At 38.7% G+C, this 17,473-nt stretch overlaps 1 protein-coding gene across 9 annotated transcripts in view; it reads right to left on the reverse strand.

Moving 5' to 3' along the window:
• ITSN1 (intersectin 1) overlaps positions 1–17,473 on the reverse strand; it is a 136,853-nt gene that overhangs the window by 99,187 nt on the left and 20,193 nt on the right. For 8 of the 9 annotated variants that reach the window (XM_057410105.1, XM_057410112.1, XM_057410106.1 and 5 more), the window contains exons 2-4: positions 6,327–6,386; positions 2,460–2,552; positions 301–364 (exon numbers count right to left, since the gene is read on the reverse strand). In XM_057410105.1, coding sequence (XP_057266088.1) covers positions 301–364; positions 2,460–2,552; positions 6,327–6,354 — 185 coding nt within the window. In that variant the 5' untranslated portion in view covers positions 6,355–6,386. Of the gene's footprint in view, positions 1–300; positions 365–2,459; positions 2,553–6,326; positions 6,387–17,473 lie in introns of those variants that run through there. The other variant, XM_057410114.1, reaches the window with a different exon arrangement.

Raw genomic sequence — 17,473 nt, forward strand, 5'->3', positions numbered from 1 at the left:
GTTGAAGTCATATAATTTGGAGCAGAAAGAATTACAATCCTGAACGAAGAAACTGGCAGATTGCAGAAATGTACGTAATGTGTAATATACAGCAATGGAGATTCTGATCTGTCTAAACTCACCAAAGAATAGTAAAAATTTCAAGCTTTCAAGCTGTACCTCCAACTACAACAGAAATAGTCTATGCCAGTCTTAATTTTTGTAACAAATTTTGCAAGGTTCGTTACTGTCCTGGTCTGTACCAGTAAACTTCATTCTGTGATATAACTGCAATTCTCCCATCCCCTCCCATATACTCACCATATCTGTGCTAATACCGGTTGAGGTAACCCAGATTGAAAAAAAAAGTTTCTAGCTTGATCACCTATAAAATAAATAGGACATCATTTTAGAATATGCTAAAAATACCTGCAAGAAGAAAGAGGAAATAATAAGTCAAAAATATCTAAACAGAAACAACAGTAAAACCATAAATACTTAATGCTAGACATACATAACAGAGTATAAGACTTAAACTTCTCTTGTCCCTTGCAAACCTACCAGATTATTTCCAGCAAGCATGTCCTGTTAAAGTCTGAGACAATCGGCACCACATGAAGTCAACTGTGCATAAACATATAGGGAAATGGGAAGCTCATGGTTCACAGTCCCCAACCTGCATTTATGGTTCTGTTTGCAGGAATCCTACACCTTGTGAGAATAAGGAAATTTTTTATGCCAGGAAAGTATGTATCAATATAAACTCCATCTTAGATTTCTTTGGAAGTATAATGCCAGTCAGCTAGTACAAACTAAATAAAGTGATCTTTACCCTGAGAAGCCACTATTAAAGAAAGCAATGGTATATTTCCAAGTCATTTTCCAACTATCAGTTAAAGGTGAGGATAGCAAAACAGTTACAAAAGGATTAGGCATTTGGAAATAATGTGGTCTGTAAAGGAAATTTATAAACAGAACAGAAATAGCACTAAATATCCAAGGAGGTCAATAAAGCCAGTATTATTTTGTACCATATCTGTTATGTAACATTAGCAGAAACAATCAAACTGTATACTTGGAGGCATGTTTGGCTCCAATGAGATGCTGCTAAGAATCTAATTCCAATTTCACACTCTGGAAATCTTCTGGATGGATCAGACAGTAAGAAAGGAAAAACACTTCTATACCTTTCACTTCAATTGAGCACCAGAGTTTAGATAGCTCTAAAGAAAATTAAATGCAAAAAAACCAAACTGACAAAAAGTAGGCATAGTAGGCATCCTATTGCTTTTAAAACCAAAACAAATCAGTGGTGGTCCATGAAAATTTAGTAGTATCCGTATAATTCCTTTACTTGCAGCTTTGCTTCCCACAACTTCAATTGATTTTGCAATTTAGAATTTTTAAAAAGGTCATTCATGCTGATTTCACTTGTTTAAACAATCAGTTTCTGAAATAGATTTCAGTTAAATTGATACACCCTTATTTATAGAGTTCTTAACCTATTAGTGTGTTAGCATGGTGGATTGACCCCAGACAGAAACTAAGCACCCAGTCACTCTCTCACTTCCTTCCCCCCAGCAGGATGGGGAAGAGAATAGGGAGAGCAGAAGTGAGAAAATTCAGAAAACTAGTTGGCCTCAATAAAGACAGTTTCATAAGTGAAAGAGTAAAACAACAAACCAAGACATGATGCAAAGGTAATTACTCACCACCTTCCTCAGCTCAGGCTCTGAGCAATGGCTACCTTGGAAGACAACAGTCCCCCTTCTCAGTTTTTGCTGAGTATGGTGGTATGGCATAACCCTTCAGTCAGTTGAGATCAGCTGTCCCTGCTCTTTCTCCTTCCCAGTTCTTTGACCATCCCCAGCCTACTCACTGAGTGCAGAGTAAGAAATCGTGAAAGCCTTGAGGCTTTGCAAACACTGTTCAGCTATAGCCAAAACATCCAAAACACAGCACCATACAGGCTGCTGTGAGGGAAGTTAACTCCATCTCAGGCAGACTCAGCACAGTGAGCTAATTCACTGAGCACATCCAAAGCACTATAAATATCACCAGGCATCGGGGTGATTCCACATCCTAAATTCCAGCTCTACAGTTCATAAGTATCAGCTGGCTATACACAATAGAACTGCTTTACAGAGCAGTTGTAGAATTATAAATAATTATAAATCATTTTAATCCTACTTACAGAAAAATTAAGTGGCATAAACCAGGTATATAGCTGGTAAGTGTCAGAAAAACACCAGAAAACATCAGAAAAGACGGGGTTGATGTGGCAAAGCATTGGAAAAATTGGATATACATTTTTCATTTAGGCAACATTCTCATTTATGTAATTTTTCATTTTAAAAGCAAGATCTGCCCAATTTTATAAATTTGTATGCCCAAATGTCTCCCAGGCAACTCTCTCCATATTTAGGCTCATTAGTTAAGACTTTATTAAATGAAATTAGAAGTGAAAACTATTTCATTACCAGTGATAAATCCAGATGTTGGTTTCAGACTGTGGAACTGCTGATCGTGTTTAGCTCTCTCCTCCACAGTAATAGCCCAGATATCCAGGTTGCCTAGTTCAAAAGAAATGGAGAAATAAAATTAAGAAACATTATCTAAAAACTACACTATTTGTATTTCTGAGTGTAATTATAATCATACTGGACCTCTGAAAACAACATACACACAGAAGCCATTCATCCAAAGCCTATAGTTGAAAGCTTTATGAATCCTTAAATAGCCAGTTAGGACTTACAAACTTACCAGAACTATGTGATACCAAATGAAGAGGACTGCTGAGCACTGACTTATTTACCTGGCTCATTCAAAAATTAAAGTTACAACCAAGCTACTTAAAGAGCAATCAAACTTACAAATGGGCAACAAAAGACAACATCAGCACACCAGAGGATATAATGCAGATAGTTCCTAACACTAGATATTTAGGGGGTTGCAGATCATTTGCCTCTCAGAGTATACACAGCTGAAATGCAAGTTCTTTTAACTGAAAAGATACCTCAAATAATCAGTTGTGTACTACATGGTTTTGCACTATTGTAAGAGAAGAATTCTCCTTACTTGTCTAGGAAAAGTGTGATTCAACCAGATAGTAAACATTTCTCATGGGCAACAACAGCACAGGAAAGTGTGCTCCTCATTCTTCTGAGAATAAGAAATCTGAGTAAAAATATGTTACACAGACAGATTCTTCACATCACACTCATAAATTGGAGGTGAATATTTAGTTTACATTAAGATGCTCTACCCTTCCCCAGTGCAATGCTTTCTCTATTTTTGCAGCAATTTCTCTCCTCTCTCTCCTCTTGCAGACTTTTCACTTCTATCCTCCAGATTATTTGTACTCAGAGCAAACATATTTCAACTTCCACTGGAGACCTCCAGGCCTCCAATGAACTCTCTAACACCGTGTTTCAGGTTTCTCTGAACAATTTCTAACAAGTACAAATCCTGGTTTTAACATCCCTACAAGTACATTGCACCAGTGTATCTTCCTGTAACTCCTACACTATAGGAACGTACTGATATGAAAGCATCCAGTTAATGGAATCACTGTTTTATTGAAGTAATAGTAAAAGATAAAATGTAGACTTGCAGAAAAATACAGAGGAGATTCAGCATTCCCTCTGTCTCAGCACTTAATTCTCAGAGATTAAATTTCAGGTAATAAGGTCCACAAACATTTACAGCAAGTATTTCAAACTACTTCAAGACTATAGTAAGATAATATAATAAGTAATATAACTGGTTGCAGAACCAGACTCAGCAGTTATGAAGAACATGAGAATTCCCCGTCTCCTGAATTACTGCTATTTAAAATCTACTTTCATGTGGCAAAATGTACTTTGGAGAGAAAAGAAAGTCGACAAGGCAAAGAAAAACATTCCTTTAAATAGTAGATTTCTTTGACAGAAGAAAAACTATATTCTTGGTAAAAAATTATCATCTCAGTTTCAGGTAACCTATATATTTCTAGAAGCAGACAGGCTAATAATATCTAATTCAATGAAAGGATGTATTAAGATTAGTCCAAAACTTCAAGAATGTTAGTGATTAAGCTCACAGAAACACTGTAAACAGATTTCATAGCTGTGCTCCCTGTGGGGATGGAACAGGATTCTTCTTTGGATGAACATCCTAAAGCGCAGGTAAGCAATTATCTCCCCCATCTTCTCATGAACTGGCTCATTCAAAAATTAGTTACAACTCTGGACAGGAGGAAAGGAATAGCGTTGATTAAGACTTTATGACCAGTATGCAGACTGAGCCAACCAGAGGCAGATGAACATCACTCCCTGTATTGGAAATGACTGCTCCTGCCTAAGATGCCGAGGCTGGATGTGGCAGAAAGAATTTCTTTATAAAGCAGAAAGACAAAAAAACCCGAACAAAGAAACCAATATGAAATTTGCAATGATTTACTGGCTCGCTCTCTCTCAATTTGAGGTATGCATGATCCAGTACCAAAAAACCCAAAAAACCCAACCAACTCTCCACCGCCAAACAAAATACCCCAAACGCAGCTGTTCCCATCCTTCTGCAAAGAATTCAGTAAAACACAAACCTAAAAACTCTTATGGCATGAGGTAACTAAAAATGTATTCTATTAACTGTTTTATCAACAAATTTTGTCGATTTGTTCTCTGGAGTCTCTGTAACTGGAACACATGCACAATTATCAATATTTACTCTTCCAGATAGAGATTCAGTTGGTATTGAAACAATAAATCTCCTTTAGGATATCTACTATGGGAAACAAATATCAAAGGAGCCAATGTTAAACCAAGCAAGCCTAGTAGCTTCTCTTCAGTCAAAAAAATATGGCTGGCATCTCTGGCATTGCCTTATTTCCATCTTCTGTTATTTGAGGAAACAATAAGAGCTATGGGAGGACATGTGGCAAGATCTTACTCAACACTAAGCCATCGTTCCTGGTTTCAGATCCTGGATGCCAATACAGAGGTGGTTTGGCTTTTCAGTACATTTGGGTACAAAGAAGGCAGTCACCAAACCACAAAATTAACTCATAAGCAAGCTATTCTCCATGCAACAGCAAGCCTCTAACCATCTTTTCTTTGACATGGCTTAGCAATCCCCTCATCTGCAAAAGGGAAGCAGTGGGCTCTCATATGAAATGAGCACTTTCTTCTCCTGGACAAATCAACAGAAGGTCAGGCATAGCACATTTCCCCCAACAATTACAAAAATCCAACCAAACCTTTTATTTTATTAGTCATCCTTAAAAGTAGCTGTGTTCTGGAATATAAATGAGTCACCCAATTTAAAAATTGGGTGCTGTGCTCTCTCCATACACAAGCCGACTTGAAAGATTCTTTAAAAAGAAAGGAAGTGAATTAAAACCAAAAAACATCATTACTGCTATTCACAAGGAGAGGGATACCAGATATTGCACATTTGGAGTGAGGGCTGTCCCAAGATGGAGACAGCATATATCTTCTCCTCTCCATCTTGTTTGGTGACTACAGGTAAGAGAAAATGTTGCATTCTCTAAAGGATGATAAATTTCCCCATAAAAACTGGAATTTTCTTGACACCATTTGTTTCCTCTCACAACATTCTTAGACTTTTGCTGTCATTCTTCTAAGAGGAGGTATGATGCTCCTTGGTAGACTTGGTTCAAGTATGAATATCATAACAAACTCCCCTCACACTGCACTACAAATTAAAGCTATTCCAGAAACTACATTAGCCCCATGCTTATTTCAGCTTCCTCTTTGTAGAACAGTCTGATGCACTACACAGAGGCCCTTCCTGGATTTTTCAGATGACTGAAGTTTGAGATGCTCTACCTTCCTCTATTATAAATGGAGAGCTAAAAAAAAATACAGCACCTTTGTTGTAATCTAAACATGGGTTTAGGGACAACAAGGAAAAGAAATTTGAAGTGATAGTATCCATAGACATCTGCAGTGCTTTTTAGTAACTAAAAAGTTCATGAATCCTCAAAGGAAAAAGCATTTCCACTTCTTAGTCGTAACTACTGCAGAATGAGGCTATGTCCTATTGCCAGTGGCTGAGTGGCCTGGACCTACCTGCCCTACAGTTACAAACTATAGGACTGTAATGGATCAATGCACAAAAAGGGATATAGCACAGCTTTTCTGTTTGACTCTTCTGAGATGCCTCAACAAAATTGTATGTTTTCTCTAATGGGTCTGCATAAACATCACAAAATCACATAAACTATCATTTCAGAAAGATACTCCACAAACAGGAACACTTCCATAGAGAACATATTCAGAAAGCAGCAGATTTATGCAGAGTTTTTGTATATCAGAATAGCTCAGAATACACTATAAACAACTTACCCCCAAAAGGTGTTGGAAACTGAGCCATGGTTCTGTAAGTTTTAGCTTGCTAAGAGATGCCTGAAAGAGAAAAACCAAAACAGGTAATCAATTACAGTATCCTCCATTTTCAATATATTTTCTGTATTACCATACAGAATCATAGAATAGTTGGGGTTAGAAAGGACCTTAAGATCATCTAGTTCCAACCCCCCTGCCATGGGCAGGGACACCTTACACTAAATCATATCACCCAAGGCCTCGTCCAACCTGGTCTTGAACACTGCCAGGGATGGAGCATTCACAACCTCCCGGGGCAACCCATTCCAGTGCCTCACCACCCTAACAGGAAAGAATTTCCTTCCTATATAATTAATTAATACAGCAAAAATAAAGGCAATGAAGAAGTAGGAGCATTTAAATACTATCAGCAAAAACTGTTACAAGAGAACTAATTTTTTGGTACCACGCTATGCATCCATGAGTGAGTTTTCATGTTAGCAAACAGCTACATTTCAGTTCTGTTCCAAGAATGCCCTCAAAAACAATCTTCACTGGTCTAGTAAAGAAGAGAGTTAAGTCAGCTACAACAGGCAAGATCTCAGCAACACGGCTCAAGGCTACGTTACTTTATGGCACGTTAGAGCTCTGCTCATACTTAAGAGCAAAATTGGCTCTATTTCCAACTGTTGAAAACATACAACATTGTCAGCAATCTGGTTTTTATTCCTGAGAGAAAAAAATCATGAAATGCACCATCTTGCTTGGATTTCCTTTGTTTTAAATAAAGTACATTAAAAACTGAAACTAGATTTCAAGACTGCTTTACCCCAAACTAGCCCACAAATTTAATAAGTACGTCCCCATGAACAAAGTGCTAAAGGTGACATGGCAAGCAAAAACGCATTGGTTGGTGGGAGACATTCTTAACACTGCTTGCTTTTCAAATGAAAGCAAACTTCACAGTCTAGAAATTTAATCTTTAAAGAAAAAAGGGAAAACATTTTTCTTACTCCACACAAAGACTGACATGAACTGCCTGAGCTAAGAGGACAATAGCTAGCAATGGAGCCACAAAACAATACAAAAGCAGCCTCTTGTCCTACTAGATTCCACTCGTGTTTTCCAGGCAACAGGAAAAAAGCAAAAGGAAACAGAATCAGGAGAATAATTTAGACTGTTTGAACAGCAGCAGAAATTTATCAATATCACTAAGAAAAGGCACTAACTTCCATGAACAATTTCCTTTTGTCTGAATTTCTTGTTCGCTCCCCTCCCCAACCCTCTTTCACACTTCCCACATACTCTTGGCTTCCAACTTAGGAACCTACTATATATATACACACCACAGATGTCACTGCAGAAAAACCCACAGCGCTTTTATAAGCCAGTCTCCCCACCAGTTGTAATTGAGGGAACTATGAGAAAAAAGCTATTTTTTTTCTCATAACTTGGCAGAGCAGCCAAGCGTGGTACATGACTCAGAAACCTTCTCCCAAATGCCAGGTAACACAGCCAATGCTAATTCCATGCTCAGCAAGCATTATCTCAAAAGTTTAAAACCACATGCAAACTGATACAGTATTTTCAGAATAAGCTATTTCAGTAGTATGGTTCTTCCAAAAGCACTTCTCAAGTGCTAGATGACCAGCACTTTAATCTCAGCTTATACTTTCTTACTGTACTCTGTTAAAGGCATTGGCTCTATTATGTTTCTATTTCTTAAACCTGCAAGCAAATCCTAGGGAAGGAGAAAAAAAAGAAGAAAAAAAAAAAAAAAAGAAAACAAGAAAACGGAAGTTTTCTGAACTTCCACACATGCACCATGGAACCTTACAGCACAGGCAGTTTTTACACTTGAGTGTTAAAAAGGTAACAGGAGAGAGACTGGCAGAGCACAGATTCTCTTCCTACTTCAATTTCCCAGAGTTTGCAGAAGGACAGGAAAAGCATCCAGGACAGCCACAGGAGGACAAGAGACTTGCAAAGGAGAACTAGAAGGTGGGTTGGGGAACGGATGGGGATGGGTGGTGCTTGTTTTTGGGTTTGTTTGGTTTTTTTTCAAGATAATAAAGCTTAAGTATTGTAAATACTAAGATAAAAGAGTGAATAAAAAGATTAAAAGTGTTCAGCCACTTAAGGGAAGATACACCTCCACAGGTTACTACTCCAAATAAATTGGTAGTTTATTCCTGCTTTACCTTGAACACATCAGAAATGGGTGAGGGAGTGGGAATTCTCAAGACTAGCCCTGTGCTGGATGCCAAAGAAAGTATAAAATCATTCCAAAGAGCTTCTGGAGAGAAAGAAGGGGGGGAGGGGAGAAGGAGGATGGGGTTAGCAGCAGAAAGCAGATTAAATAGTGATAGGTAAAATGGAGAAAAGAAGAAGAAGGCTATGTTTAAACCTGAGAGACTGAAAAAGAAAATTAAAGAAACTGCAGACAGACATCCAGTAGAAAGCAAACAGAGGGAGATAAAGATCAGCGTACTCCAGGAAGAGAGCAATTTAAGTTTGCTGTTTATTGCCAATATCACACCCAACTTCCACAACCAGAGGTTTCATTTTACATGCCCAAGGTGACGGCGTAAGCCTTAACTCTGCAGGAATCAAACTTCACAACTGTGTACAGTTGATTCCAAAAGCTCGGGGTTTGTTATATAGGAAAACGAAGGCTAAAAGACATCATGAATTTCAAAGCATTCCAATATTGAATTCATAGGCTTTTGATTAAGTATAAAAAAGCTGGACAACCTGCCCTGTGAGGAAGCCTGAAGGGCTTAGGTCTTTTCTCCCTGGAGGAGGTTCAAGGGGTACCTCATTAGAGTGTTCCAGTACTTAAACAGTGGTTACAAACAGGACAGAGGCTCTCAAGACAGAGGGCAATGGGTACAAGTTGCACTATGAAAGGTTTCTTCTCGATACAAGAAAAAAATTTTTTACAGCGAGATCAATCATTGGAACAACCTCCTCAAGGATGTGACAGAGTGCCTGTCACTGGAGGTTTTCAATATGTGGTTGGACAGGGTGCTAGATAATGTCATCTAGGCTCCTGCTCCCATGAAAGGTCAGACCAGATGGTCTTTCGAGATCTATTCTGCTCCAGGCTGTTCTATGATTCTGGGTTTAGGGTTGAAGATCTCTGGGGATGGAGACCAGGTACAATTTATGCAAAAAAAAAACATCTGGCATAGTTATTTTATTATAAATTACCATATACTTGCAAATTATCGTAATGCAAATACAAGCACAGACATACCACTTTGCAACATTATTCTGAAATAGTAACAAGCTGTTCTAGATCTGCATTCCTTGTACCCTAATCTCTACTGATTACAGTAACAGTGTTACTCCTCTGACTTTCTTGCTCCTCCTGACACCCCCAAAAAGAGAGAATACATGACAGCACAAAGCAAAAATTATGCAGGAATCACCTGACCAGAAAGCTAACAAAAAAAAAACAAACAATAATTTTTCGCTAACTAACTACCGATACTCATATTTGTGGGAATTTAGGTACCTCAGCAATTTTTTGAACTCTGACAAATTCCTTTGACATTGACAAACAAGTTCAGAAATTATTCAAACAGGAAGAAGGAGAGACAATAAGAGGAACCATAACTGCACTGTCAGTCAACTGTATGCACTTTCCTTAGAAAGCCAGCCCCAAACTCTTACCATAAGCAAAATTATGCTAGTAATGAACTGATTAGTACAGTCGATCAAATAGTCTGTTTTCCACAAGAATCAGAAGATGCAATGGATATTTTACATTATTTAGAAAGAACAATTAAGAACACTGACTTCACAAAAAAAGCTTATGCCATCACCGCACTGAGATTTAACAAACAGATCCAATATTAAACACTTCTCTCTAACATACAGCACTTGGGCTATGAAAAACTTACACACACCATAAACCACTAAACACTACAATCATTCACAAGTTCCATATTTCCCAATTCTCCAGAAAAGGCAGACACACCAGCTTTCAAATTCACAGTGTGGTACCAACAGCAACCACAAAGATCTGTTCAGAACAAGAGCATGTTTGTGCTCTCAGGTCAGCGAACGCAGCGTATTGAACAAATGATGTTCCCATCGATCAATAATTTGCAAATAAGTCCCATTAGAGACGTCTGCTGTCTGTAATTCTTTTCTGCGCAGGATTATTACACTACTTTGTTATGAGCAGGCAGAAAGGATGCCGGTTGTGAGCATTTTTTTTAGTTTCACTCAACATCTACTGTGTTCAGGGGTTTTACCTCTCTGCCACTTGTAAATTTAAGTACTGATGTCTTATTTAAGTGTTTACCTTGAAAAAATGATCAGGTTGAAAACAATTGTAGTAACAACACTTATGCATAGAAGTCAGCCGTGTGAAAATGTCTTCCACTACATATTATATATGGCTCAAAACTTTATTATAGTTTCTATTTCAAGTTACTTGTGCTCTTCTAAGGACCTGTTTACAAATAAATATGGAATAAAGCCATAGGAGGTATAAATTCAGAGCGATTTAGCTATTTCAGTGTTATGTGTCTTTATATGGACAAGTTTCACATGAAAAAAAACTTCCCCCCCCCCTTAAAATACATCATAGCATTTCTATCCCTAAATAATCATTCACAAGATAATCTGGGCATACAATTCAAGAATTAATTACTGAGGCAACTTATCACTCACCTTCTTCCTCCTACAGGAAAAAGAAAAAAATAAAACCAACCAGATAAAACCCCCATATCCTCCACAAGAATTCCAAATTATGACAAAACCCCCAAAGCAGGATGTCACATGGAAGTATCACAGACTAACAGCAGGTTTCGTTGGTTTCCCATATTACATGGGAAAGTCTGTAGTATTAAAGTATTTTAGATAGATGTTGGAAAATAAAAACAGTTTGAGATATTATGTTTGATTATTGCTCTTTGGAGATCAGATCATTAATAGGATTACCAGTTTCAAACATTTCAGAGTTTCTGCTCTTTACAGGAATGGCTTCTAACTGTAAAAACCTACACAAATGCTAAGTTCTACTGTTTCTCTTTTTTTTTTCCTTTTTTTTTGCCAAGTACCCAAATGAGATTAACAAAGCTAGTCAGTGTTGCAAACACCTTTCATACCCGTGGCAATGATCAAACTGTGAAGGTTGCTTCTGCATTCACAGTATCTATCTGCTGCTATGGGGAAAGGATACCCTGACCACAAAGGAAGAAAAGTCACTATGAACCAACCATGCGGGCAACAGGTGTAGTAGCTAGACACCCTTCCCTTTCCTCCCAATGAAGTCAGAAGTCAGCTCAATAGTCTAACAAATAAAGAATTCCTTACTTCCTAAAACCAGGAACAATGGAGACATTTATCAACCTAATGCTGACATTTATCAACAACTATAGTGGAAGCCCCAGACAAACAATAAAAATGGTGTTTCTGTGTACAACAAGTTTGCAAGCACTTAAGGACACTGTTTATTTTCCTGACATCTCACTGTCACTTTATCTTGTTCAGTCACGTAAGCTGTGTTTCTGCAGGAAAGCCTTCCACAGCTACTTTCACAGGAACTACCAGGGTTTTGTCTGTTCTTGCTGAAAACTACGTAGGGGACGTACTGTCCAAAACACTTTTTATTACTTCAAGACCTTAGAGCCAAAGTTCAAGAGGAAGGTTATTAAGAACATTCTTGGTGAAATCAGACCTATACTGCTCAAAATTCTCAGACAAGATCCAGACAACAGACTTTTTTGCCACCCAGATTAACAGCTGGGTTGCTCTTTCCACAATTTGTCTTTCCTTAAAGTAAAATTGTCTTTTCCTTAAAGTACAGAGTTTTCCAGGCTATATTAACTTATACACTTCTGGGAGAAGGTATTTCTAATTTCTTTAACTGACATCTAAATTTATTATTAATAATTATTAATTTAATCTGAGCAAGGTGCTCAGAATTTATCTTTAATAAACATGTAAGATTATTTCTTCAGGAGAATTCAGAGATTAATACGTTGAAAATTTAGTCCTTTTCTTCTTCCAATACATGAGAAGCAATTAGATAACTAGTCACTGGCATTAATATTACCCTTCTGAAGCAAATGAGAATGACAATCCCCTTTTCAAAGCTGGGGAAACTATGGCAGGAAAACATTCTAATTCATGGTAAAGGTTAGTAGTGTAACTTGGTACAGAAACATAATTCAGTGTGATCATGAACCACAAGAACATATATTTTACACATGGGTATTACAAGCAGAACAGAAATTAAAGTGTAAGGTTGAAAATGAGAAGTTAAAGAACTGGAGATCTTCCAGTGTCATTACATTCTGAATCTTCATCCACATAAGAAATGTTGCTGATGACTATGTATCCCCTGCAGTACTCAAACAGCTCCCAAGCATTATAGTTAAAATCTTACAGGATAGTACAGGCTACATAACCAAAGCAAAAGTCCTTCCCTTAAGGAGTTCCCAGTTTGATCAAATGGAATTAACTTTAGGAGGAAAGCAAGCAAAGGCTGCAGTGATAAGATCACTTTGTTGTATAGTCTAGCTAGCACAATTTGAATGGCTGTTTCTAATCTTGTATATACATGGGCTGGTTTTAATCTTGACAGCATTTCACCCAGTAATTCCAGTACTGGGTGAACTGTAGCTGAATCACAGTATCTTTTTTAAGAGACAACTGGCTTCCATTTTAAAAGTTTTCACATGATGGAAAATCCACTGTACCACTCAACTGTTTCTAAAACAATAAGAAATAAGTACCTTGATTTATTTTCACTTTAATATTTGTTGACTTCATTCTGAACCACCAGACCTTGTAAAGTATGAATTCTTATATTTTAGAATGAACTTTCAGCAGTTTCTTAGCACTCACAACTTCCATTTTCTCCTTCTAGTTGTCTTTACTTACAGAGGTGTAGTAATAAACTGCTTTGTTTGGTTGGGTTTTGGAGGTTTTTTTTGGTTAAAAAGCTTCATTAACACAATTGCAGTTGGCAAGTTCTGACTCCTCCCCCTAAAAAACAAATTCTGAAACTAAACTTCTGAAACAAGAATTAGGACTTAGGAATACATGCCACATCTACAAGACAGCCTTAACAGTAGGCTGGCATTAACTTCCAGAATGATTCAGTAAGGAGGACAAGGAATGCATGATATCACTGCTAGATATAAAAGTGTTGTATTCTCTTGACTCTCAAAGTCTGTTTTGTTTCACAAACATGAACTTGAGCAGTGATCTCAACTGCCAGTAAGTAATGGCTTAGAGTTATATTGAATGCTAATAAAATGGGATAAAGCAGATTGGTTCTGCTATTTACATTACATAAAATTAAGTCAGTCATGCTTTATTTCAGAACTGTTAATCTGGCTGTCTCCATGGCTCAAGGATCACTAAGCAATGGCACTTACAAGATACCTGGGAACAAAAGAGAAAAGTGGCCAAAGCCTGGAGAGCAGCCTTGGTCAAAAGAAAGCAAATGAAGTGCTCTGTAATACCTAAGTGCTAGTCTTATGTCACCTGTATATTAGTGTATTATTCTAAGAAGAGGCTGATAGTCATGTCACACCTTTAACTGAGCCATCATTAACCTTTCAATTCTAGCTTTTCAGAGAGTAGAGCACAGTTGTTTTCAAAGCCCAGTGTAGCACTGGATCACTTCTATTTCACTGGGCATTTTCACTTACTAGATTTGTAACTCTCCAGTCCACAAAACAAGTACCTTTGTTTCTTCCTTTAATGCCTCAGCAAGAAATAGCCACCTACAGAATAACGATTATGGGTTTGGTTTGGTTTCTTGTTTGGGTTTTTTTTTCCCCTCCAGATTTTCCTTATTCCTACATCAACTACCACATCAAAACTGCTCACACTCTCCATTGGGCCACCTCCTATAGTGACATGGACACTGCCGTATTACTTGCAAGTTGAGAAGATCATGTAAATGTATCAGAGGTAAATACCTGGTATATACCAGCTGGTATATTTCTTCCCCCACTTTCCTACAGATTCCCACTACACAGCTCTGCATGAACTCTCCTGTGTTTCATCATGTTGTTCCAGCATTAGTCCAGTGTTTCTACCTTCTCAAAGCATCATTTATCATTGCTGCTCACCTCTACTGCAGCTAAAGCCACGCTAACCACAAGGATTATTTTTTTCATACCCCTGTCTGAGCTCAGAAATGATAGGGGGATGGAGATTGTGGATCCAAGAACTGTGTTTTCAGACACAGGACTGAAAAGCTAAGAATTAGTCACAGTTTAGATCCCTGTTTCTGAGTAGGCCAACATAACTGTCTGTAACATTAGACAGATAAGAATCAAAGGACTCATAACACAGCCTGATGTTCTTAGAGGAATGAAGACAGCCAAAGGAATACATCAGAGCCATCAAGTCTTTGTTGGACAGCAGTGGTGGTCTTCCACCTCAAGATTTCATTACTTGTAGGACTAACCCAAGCTCACATAGCTATGCTGCACAAATCTGCATTCTTATCTGAACTTATAGAATCATAGAACAGTTAGGGTTGGAAAGGACCTTAAGATCATCTAGCTCCAACCCCCTTGCCATGGGCAAGGAGGGACACCTCACACCAGACCATGTCACCCAAGGCTCTGTCCAGCCTGGACCTGAACACTGCCAGGGATGGATCATTTATCACTTCTTTGGACAACCTGTTCCAGTGCCTCATCACCCTCACAGTAAAGAACTCTGTTCTTATATCTAACCTAAGCTTCCCCTGTTTAAGTTTAAACCCATTATTCCTTGTCCTATCACTACAGTCCCTGATGAAGAGCCACTCTCCAGCACCCTTGTAGGCCCCCTTCAGGTATTGATAGCTAATCATTTGAAAAAAGAACAATGAAAAAGTCAAAAATAAAATCAGATGTTCAGGGTTCTTTCACTTCACATTCTCCATCGCTGCTCCATAGTATCACTTATTTTGGGGGAAGTGTAAGAAGGAAGAAAAAGCACAGAGTCAGCACAAGTGCAAGTAGAGAGAGTTCAGGACCTGTGTGCCCACTTCCTTTCCTCTTCTCCGAGGAAAGACTATAAGATAAAAGGTCTAGTAGGCAGAGATAGGACAGTCAGCGATGTTAGAGAAGGCACAGACGGCTCTGTCCTTTGAACTACTCCAGTGCAGGTCCATTTCTCCTCCCTAAGTATCTCCTCTTCTGAACTCTTAGAGGAAAAGGGATTACCAGTTACATAAATGCAGGGGTACAGCAAAAGCAGCTACAGGTCAAGCAGATTTTCAAAACCGTGCTTTAATAGAAGGAATTATTCAGCATCTACCAAGCCTTATCAGCATCTCAGCAGTTGTGCCAGACCACATCACTACTGACTGAAGTAGCCACCATCTCCCAGCCATGTACTTTCTGTAATGAATTTCTTCAAAGCTCTGCCTTCCTAGCTCTTCTGCATGGCATTAGGAGCACTTCCAGATACAAGAACAGATGTGTATTATTTAATTTAGACAATTATTGCTGTTATTCACCTTCCCTCTGGTCACACTTAACCTGATGTTCAGGCACAGGTTGAGAGCAGTCATTCTCTGTGGTGGAGTCCTCTATTTTTTTCTCTAATTAGTCATACTGATTTCCTTGTGAATATCAATTCAAGAACTTTGATCTCAGGGCAAATCTCTCAGAGAGAGACCTTGTAAAATATACAAGCATTCCTTGAACCTGCTCTGAACATGCATAGAACCTCTAAGAGATGTTGAACCTCCCTGCACTTCACCAAAAGAAAAGACCTCCCCAAGCCGGTGAAGATGAGTGGCAGACTCACTCATTGGGTTTGTTTTCAGAAAAAAAAAAAAAACTGCAAAAAGAAATCACCACTGAGCAGTATATTGTTAGAGAAGCTTGTTCTTTGGGGCAAGAACAAAACAGGCATTAAAACAAACCCTGAAAATGAGAATGCTCTCCTAACTTCGCAAAAAGTTTCAGGTTCAGTTGTGGAGATTATACTAAGCAAGAACTTAACAAAATTTTCAAGATTTAATTATGAGGAGTCTCATGTTGTTCTAAAAGCATCTTATTGACCTATAAAGCTACTGACGCAGCACATGGAAGGAAATTCTCTGTTCTGTGACACTAACACACAGGTACAGTCCTGATGCCACCACTGCAAGGTGACTGAATGCATTAATGTACAATGCACTGATCCAAGTACTGCATTCACCCCAATTATCTGACCCTTTTGATTTCATCACAAGCAACACACATAATCTACGCAATAAAAAGTATACAGCTATAAAAATACATGTAGCACAAGCTTCATATGTGTGGGTTATGTGAAGTGCAGGTGTCCCAGTGCCAGCAGTGGGGAACTGCAGAGGCTCCTTTCTGAGGCTCCAACAGAGCCACCACAGGGCAAAGCTGAGGCCCTCAGCCAAGATGGTGGTGTCTCAGGGAAACTGTGTATAAGAAAGGGCAAAACACTGCCCAGCACTGCAGGGAAAAGTGGGAGAAACAGCCCTGCAAGCACCCACATGAGAGGAAGAGGTGCTCCAGGGATCCCCTGCAGCCCTTGGAGAAGGCTAGTTGAATCAGGCATCGCCCTGCAACCTATGGAAAAGTCACAACAGAGCAGACATCCATACTGCAGCCCATGGAAGAACCCAGGCCAGAGCAGGTTTACCTGAAGAACTGCAGTCTGTAGAAAGGACCCATGCTGAAGCAGGGGAGAAGAGTGCAAGGTAAGAAGAGGGAGAAAGGAGCTGTTACGGACTGACCGCAGTCCCTATTCCCCTCCTCTTGTACTGCTTGAGGCATGACAGAGGCAGAGGAGTCAGAAATGAAGGAAGAAAGTTGAGCCTGGGATAAAAGAGGGGATAAAGGTGTTGTTTCGATTTGACTTTGTTTCTCACTAGCCAAACCTATTTTAACTGGTGATAAATTAATTTTTCCCAAGCCAAGACTGTTTTGTCCATGACTGTTATTGCTCTGTAATCTCCCTGTCTTTATCCTCACCCACAGGCTTTTTCACCTCATCTTCTCCCTCTGTACTGTTGAGGAGGGGAGTGAGTAAGCAGTTGGATGGGCACCTAGCAACCACCTAAGGTCAACACATGACACTATACTAACTTACTTGAAAAAAAACAGTATTCCATCTGCAGATGGTCCTGATCCTTCAGGAAATTTTAGAGACTACACAGGAAATGCCATTCA

The sequence above is a fragment of the Pezoporus wallicus genome, unplaced genomic scaffold, assembly GCF_028554395.1.
Source record: "Pezoporus wallicus isolate ANWC-B61680 ecotype Strahan unplaced genomic scaffold, APGP_CSIRO_Pwel_v1 contig_7011, whole genome shotgun sequence".
NCBI classification, from domain to species: domain Eukaryota; kingdom Metazoa; phylum Chordata; class Aves; order Psittaciformes; family Psittacidae; genus Pezoporus; species Pezoporus wallicus.